General features: G+C 42.0%; 1 protein-coding gene across 1 annotated transcript; it reads right to left on the bottom strand.

Annotated features, from left to right (window-relative positions):
• Positions 1–2,330: 2,330 nt before the first annotated feature.
• LOC109305559 (taste receptor type 2 member 40-like) lies at positions 2,331–3,272 on the bottom strand. The gene has a single exon (XM_019528546.1). It carries the CDS (start codon positions 3,270–3,272, stop codon positions 2,331–2,333), a length of 942 nt encoding a protein of 313 aa, XP_019384091.1.
• Positions 3,273–7,530: the final 4,258 nt, after the last annotated feature.

Raw genomic sequence — 7,530 nt, 5'->3', positions numbered from 1 at the left:
TAAGGGAAACCTCATTATCACATGCATCACAAAAGGCAGAAATTCTGTGATGGAGACTTTGAATTGATGTAACTCTGTATCTTTCTCTTCAACACTGTCCCGGTGGTGTACAGTCTTCTTCTATTCTCTCAATCTAGCGACCGCTGGTGTCTGTGTGTCAAGATTTTCTGACAAAAGACTTGGACATAGATTAGCAGGAGCCAGTATTGCAAAAAAAATGATTATGTGGCCATTTAAACACATATATGTTAAAACATGCTGAACTAGAAAGCTCTACAATATCAAATAAAAACAAAAAAAATCTAAATTTAATATTTACCATTTATATAGAAATTTTCTTTTAGAGTTTTCACAGTTTTACAAAGATGAATAAGTACAATTACTCCTACTTTTTTATAAATGGGAAGAGATTTACAGACAGCAAAAGAACCAGTTCAGTGAGTTTTGGAGCAGGGACTGTCATTCAGACCTTACTGACTTACAGAAGACATTCCAGCCAGATTCTTGCACACAAAATATACAGTGAGAGAATAAATGGAACAGTCCAACATGTTATTTGATGAAACATTGCAGTATTTGTTGAATTATCTATTTAATCAACAGCATTCAACCAGATTTGGTAACTAGACTGAATATTAAAATGCATATGAATATAAAAGGTTCGTGTACCAGAAACAGCTGAGGACTACTCTTAAGCAATCAGGTAGCATCTCTCATGACAATGAAATTACAGAACACGGTTAATTCGATAAAAAGGGGATTTTCCAAACGGGAGAGTCAGTTTTTGTGTGTACTTGTGTACACCTTGATAATCAATACAAACAAAAGTTCTAGTCATTATAAGATGTATTTTGCATAGGAGGATGAATTTAAATCAGTTATTTCATTCTTAAATTCCTAAGGCAAACGTTAGAGTCTTAATACACACAGATTCTGTTCAGATTACAGTTAAGTAACATGATTCAACTGCATGTTTCTACATGTCCTATTTTTTCTTATACGTTATTTTTTGTTAATCTCAAAATCAGCAAAAAAAAATTTCTGTATGAACTCACCTAGTTACATATTTCAACCCAGAGATGTTTAATCTGAAACAAACATTTTTTCCGGTCTAAGGCTTCACAACAATATTTGATGCCAGATTTAATGAACCCCATCTAAGTTTCAGCTCTGTAGCTATAGTTCATACATGACTCTTCTCCAGCTCAAATGCAACAAATAACACAAAACAGAATTGTAGAAATTAAGGGGTGAAAGGGACCTTGAAAGATCATTGAGTCCAACCCCCCTGCTCTGGGCAGCAATACTGCTGAGATCAAATTATGCCAACAAGGTGTCTCTCCAGTCTCCTCTTGAAGACTTCCAAGGTTGGGAACTGCACCGCCTCCTTGGGAAGTCTAGTCCAGATTCTGGTCACCCTTACCATAAAGAAGTTCTTCCTTACATCCAACCTGAAACCATCCTCTAACAGAGGGAGTCTTAAAACTGGAAGACAATATTCACAATGTATCTACTCTATGATGGACCACCTACATTCCCCATAATGTTAGTGTGCAGCTTCCTTTCAGTTTATTCCTACCTGTCTTCTGAAGCACAAGCTCTGCCCCTCTTGTTTGTGTTCATCAAGATGGCTTGGGCCAAACATTCATAACTAGTTCTGCTGGATTGCTCTTTAATTGCTCTTTTGAAAAGCAAAAAATAAGAGCAGAGATCCAAATGTTATTTCAAACATATCAATATTATAAGGCAGTGGGCTCCAACCTTTTTAAGTAGGAGATAACCTTTGGCATTTAAAAGCAACCCAAGATCTACTGTGTGCCACTGCCTCCCCCCCACCAGCAGGTAAGTCTGTGGGGAGGGAAGGGGGAGTAGATTGAGGCAGGGAGATAAAAAATTATTTGGGGGTGCACCTCCCCAGCAGGTAAGTCCTACCCAGCCAGGACCCCACTCTACATACCTCTGCTCCTGCCTCTGCGGCACTGTCCCTCACCGTGGGGGCCTCGATTTAGCCCTCATCCCTTCCCTCCCCCACGGACTGACCTGCTGGGATGGGGTGCATGCGTGCATGCACATGGGAATTTAGCCCCCCACCCCAACCTCAGATCAACTCCACGAGCCTCCAAGATCTACTACAAGAGGCTCCAAGATCTACCAGTGGATCAAGATCCACTGGTCGGTGACCACTGTTATACAGAGTGGCAATCAAGGAGAAAACAAAGAGGTGGAAGTGGCTACTGACTAAAAGATGGTAAATACAAATAGATGTGGAGAAAAGGAAATCCAGGATTGATTTCCATTTGGTTGCAACAAAAGTGCTTTTCTCAAGTCTTCTAATGAGATTTAGGAGTCCCTTTTGTCAGATGGTACATTGTGCAGGTGAAAAATCTCACCGATGCCTGTTTCAGTTTGGAATGCATTAAGATCACGATAATGGAGTGTCCTGATGGATATGCAGCAACCACTACTAATGAGACCGCAACTTCCCAGGTAGGGGTATTTTGTGAGGCTGACAGTATCAAAGGGATCTGAGCAATGAAACTGGAAAGATAGAGGATAAGGAAAGACACCAGAGCTTTAATGGCATTTATATGAACGCTTGTCCTGGGATCTTGGCAGCTGGTTGTGTTGTGTTGCATCTTTTTGGTGTGCTTCCACAAAGAAGCAATCAATAACGATGAAGTGAAGAATGATATTATAAGAGGAAAGAAACAACCTGCGCAATAAAGAGGAGCAATGCTGAGCGAGGAGGTGTCCAAAGCAGTGCTCTTCACAGAGTTGTTTACATGATTTCCAGTAGAATTGGGGGAGGAAATGCTGGGAAAAATCCAAAACATTGGCAACGTGGTGATAGAAGAGACCAGCACTGACCCCAGAAGAAACCAGGGAACCATCCCAGAAATTCTCAGCTTCATTCGCAGTAAAATCAGTTGTGTAAAGTTGATAATCTTCACACAGTAGAAGACACTGAGCCAGGTGCTGAACCACAGACTGGCGTGGTTTACAAACATCCACAAGATATAGAATGCTTTATATAAAGTAGCCAGCTTGGGCATGCCTGGAAAGTAGAGACTGTGGATGTACACTGTTATGGTCCCCTGCAAGACAAACCTTGATATGCCCAAAGAGATCAGGATCATGTCAGAAGAAGAGATTTTTCTATTTCTGATCCAATCGCTGCAAATAAGGACTGCAATAAATCCATTTCCCATAAAGCCAGCAATGATCTCAATCCCTAAAATGGTGAATAATAGTATAAGAAGTGGAGGCAACATCCCTCTGCCTTTGGTCTCTGCTTGTCGAGTGACGTGAGAAGTTGCCCACACCGATTAGCTGGTATTTGACTAGCACCACGCTAGACTGGGCTGCCTTTTATTTTAGGAGACAGGACAATACTGAAAATGATACTGAGAAATGTTTGCCAAGCTGAGTCCTGAGGATGCAAATCTTGGAAGGATTTAATTCTTGAGCCTACATCCTTTTCACACATTGTATTTGAATATTCTCTTCCACAGGGCTGGGAGGATGGCCAGCAGCATTTTGCCTTTTCCTCAATCCTACTCCTCATGTTCCTACTGGAGTGGGAGGTGTGCCATCCATGGCTGTGGTTGTACATGTACTTCATAGTGGGAGAGATGAAAAAGGCTGAAAAAAATCCAATAACATGCGGGGATGTACAAATACATGATTGGGAAGGGAAAGAAAGGGAAGGAACAAGTAAGCTGTTTCTCCATCCTGACTCGGGAAAGATAAAAAATAGGTCTGTAGACACCAGGCGGGACAGAAATAGGGGTATGATGCAGAGTTGCATGCAGATGCAGAAAAAAACAAGTCGGCAGGGGGAAAGCTGAAAGGGAATTGCCAAGGAGCAGAACAGAAAACAAAAAAAATCCAGGCCAGATTTCCAAAATTGGTGGGCACCCACAACTCTCCGTGACTTCAGGCAGAGGGGTTTGGTGGTCTGTGCCTCTGCAAAGTGCTCAGTAAGTCTTGTTAGCAACACTGACATAATAAACCAGGGAGAACAAATCAAGGAAGAACAGCCCGAGGAAGATATGAATTCAGGCTGCCTAGTAACGTGCATGCCTTCTCTCCTGTAACTATTTTTTCTCAATTTCCACCACTCCAAATGTCTTATACTTTTCACCATCATGATACAAAGAGCCACAAATGCATTAGCACTCCTGAGTTTTGAACTCTTTGAGAGTCCACTGGGGAGCATATCAGACATAGAAACCACATCTGCTGCAGATCTAAAGCATGTGTCAGAAGCCACAGCTGGCTTCTGGGATGATGGTCTAGCAGAGCTAACTTTCCTGATCTGCTGGGGGAGGCCCCAGGGCCTCTACCAAAATTCACCTGACTTAATTGTCTGCAGGCCATTCAACAGACTTGCTTCAGAGTCATTAGGACATTCTGCTTCTGACTCCCGATCCCAGCTCATCCCCTGGCTGTGATTCTCCAGGAAGAAACCTCATCTTTCACCCCTGGTTCTGACCACCGGTGTCCTGGCAACATTAAGGGCATCTCTGGAGCAGATAGGAGGCTGCTCTGCATTTTGGGGAGAGGCTTCTTTCTCTTTGCCTCTGCATTTGTGTGCTGGGATTTGGGCAGCAGTCTCCCCTCACTTTTCCGCCCTCAATTAAACAGGCTATTTTTACTTTACTCATAGCCCCATGGGGGAAAAAAATAAATTGGAGAGAATTGAAGATTTTTGACAAATAATTAGGAGAGAGGTTGTGGTCATGTGGCAGCAAAGAAAAAAGAAACGGAGAGTGCTTTGGCACCCAGACTGCTTGCTTTTGAAGGAGCAGAAACTGCACTTCGGTTAATCACTTTGGGAAAATGATAGCGTCAGTTGAAGGGAAGATCAAGTTTTGAATCCCTCAAATCTGAGCCATGGATACTTTGCCAACAACTAGCTATACCAGAGAACCTTAAATGCAAATGCTATATTCATATCCCATAGGCACCTTTTCCCAAAATGTTAGGCCTCCAAAACGAGGGTCTGTGTCTTCAGTAGGGAGGCTGATTTCTGCACAGAAATAGAAGCATGGAGATGCTGTAATGTCTGCTGACAGCCCTGCTTCTCTCCCTGTCTCTGGCTAGCATCTAGCAGGGGAGGACTCCATTTTCCAGAAGGCTGGTTGTTTGAAGCTTGTAAAAAAGGCTGAGCCATAGGGAATTAGAGGCCCCTGGGATTTAAAGACCGCCATAGACTACAGAACTTAGTATCTGCATAACTGTTCTGAAGAGAGGAGTGTGAAGCGGGAATATTGTATTTTCACCCATAAAATAAATCTCCGTGTGCTCAAAGCAGTCAGGTTCATGTCACAAGGTGACCATTTTCTCCTTATCATAGTGCAATGAATAACTATAATAAATATATTCCCTACATAATAAATATATTCCCTATAGCCCCTATGGTGATCTCAGTTGCTCCAGTGATTAGAGAGTTTGCTTGAAGTGAAGTAAATATCTTTCCGCATGCATTCACCACAGTCTGCTTTGTTTGTGCCAGCCCCAATATTGCAATTGGTGTCTCATTAGACACCCTCTTCTCTGCTAAGAGGAAGAAAACCTAAAAATCATCCTGGAGTTTACTGGAAGTTTTCTGTCCCACACTGATCCGTAGGACACAGATCTTTGAAGGATTTAATTTTTAAATCTGCACTCCTATGCACATATATACCATTTCTATATCTTCTTTTCCAGGGTTGCATTTTACCTCTTCTCCCCATCTTTAAAGGGCCTATGATTACAGGCAAAGCTGGCAGCACTGCCTATTATTCAGGTCACCACATACTTCCTATTATAAAAGACACCATTTTCAATTGTTAGGAAGTATGTCAAACCTTAGGCGTTTGGCCTGAGATTTTCTGTGATGGGGGACTTCCCCCAGCTGATTTTTAAGTTCAGACAAACCAGTTCAACCATTTCCAGTTATGAAGTTTGGGAATGCTATATTGTTTTGCCCATTTAACAGGGGATGGGAAGGGAAAGGGTTCCTCGCTGAGGGAGATGTCTTTTGACTATCTTTTTTGCCTTGAATAGACACCCACATTTGCCCACATTAGACTCTGAAAACCTGCAGTTCACACACATTCAGTAGATGCTTGCTAGTGTTTAACTGAAATCTCTGAAGACTGCTGTGACTTTTATAGCTGCTAATGGCAAGAAGACTGTGCAGCATTCCCACAGAACCAGTGAATATACTCCTTTTGCCATGCATCGGAAATGACACCAGGGAATCTGTGTTATCTTTGCGTTTAGCAGTATGGAAGTAGAAATAGGATGATTTAAGTACAGAGGGACAGAAGCTGGACTGGGGAAAAAGGGAAAGGAATAGAATATAAAAGAAACCTGGTGAAACTGGAGCTGGAAAGGCATGGGAGCCAGGGGGAGAGCAAGCTGGGATGGCCTGGGCCACAATACTGGGAATGGAAGGGTAGAACTGGTTAGACAGGGAGATTAGGATTAGGCCTTTGGAGAGAGCAGAACAAAGTCAAATTTCTGGAGTGTCCAGCAAGACAGTATTTCTGAAAAGTGTCTGTTTTAGAAGCATCAGAACAACCTTGTTAAAATGTTTCATTTTGACTATCCTGTTTGGACTTCTTGTTAATTAGTGTATATGGCATCAAATGTTCTGCCAAATAATCTGACCAAACCCTTCAATAGTTTCTGTGCAACATGAAGATGCCAGTTGCTTGTTTCCATGGCAGGCTTCAGTTTCATCAAACGAGCATTTCCAATGGTAAACTTTTGTCTGGACGCTTCTGCCCAAACCTAGGTCAAAACCTGAAGATCTCTATGGAGGAGCTATTCATTCAGTGGGCTAGAATAGGATGGAGACTGGAAAGAAGAGGGCTTGTGAGATCCCTTCCAATTATTTCTGACGTAAGATGAGGAACTGGGGCCTGGTGTCAAAATATCAGAGGTGTCTATGAGGAACTGGGGCCTGGTGTCAAAATATCAGAGGTATCTATGGGGGCAGGAAGTGAGGTCAGAAGCATGTGGGTGGGAAAAGTGACAGATCCAGGACTGGAAGTAAAAGCATTTTATTTCCAGTCCAACCACCACTCAGTTTCTAACCGTATATTAGAGCCAGTCAGATACCTTAAAAACTGAATCCTCAAATAAGCTATTTGATAAAATTTAAGACATATGACAAAAAATGCATCGGCGTCTCAGCACATAACCAGCTTTAGTGACAACACATTATGTGAGCCTGCGGATGAATATGCAACATAAGAAGCTGCAGTACTAAACATAATTTTGGGCTGCTTACAGTGTGCAATCAATGAACAAGTTCATAACAGTGCAGTCACATAGTCACAACACAATCAATTCTGTGCAAAGAGGGACTTTCTAAAGAAACCATTCACTTGTTACTTTTATTGCTATCTGCAACACATCTCGCACATCACAGATGTAAAACTCAAATCAGAGCTGTCTCACATATTTAGAAGCTGCTATTGAGACTTACCTACTAGAGATGGTGGGAATATTTTTTTCTGAAATGAAACTGCAATA

Source organism: Crocodylus porosus, unplaced genomic scaffold (genome assembly GCF_001723895.1).
Source record: "Crocodylus porosus isolate Cpor-Errol unplaced genomic scaffold, CroPor_comp1, whole genome shotgun sequence".
NCBI classification, from domain to species: Eukaryota; Metazoa; Chordata; order Crocodylia; family Crocodylidae; genus Crocodylus; species Crocodylus porosus.
This window is presented reverse-complemented; position numbering and strand designations above follow the sequence as displayed.

Coding starts and splice junctions, on each gene's coding strand:
- LOC109305559 (XM_019528546.1), bottom strand. CDS start 3,272: ATGTTGCCTCCACTTCTTATACTATTATTCACCATTTTAGGGATTGAG.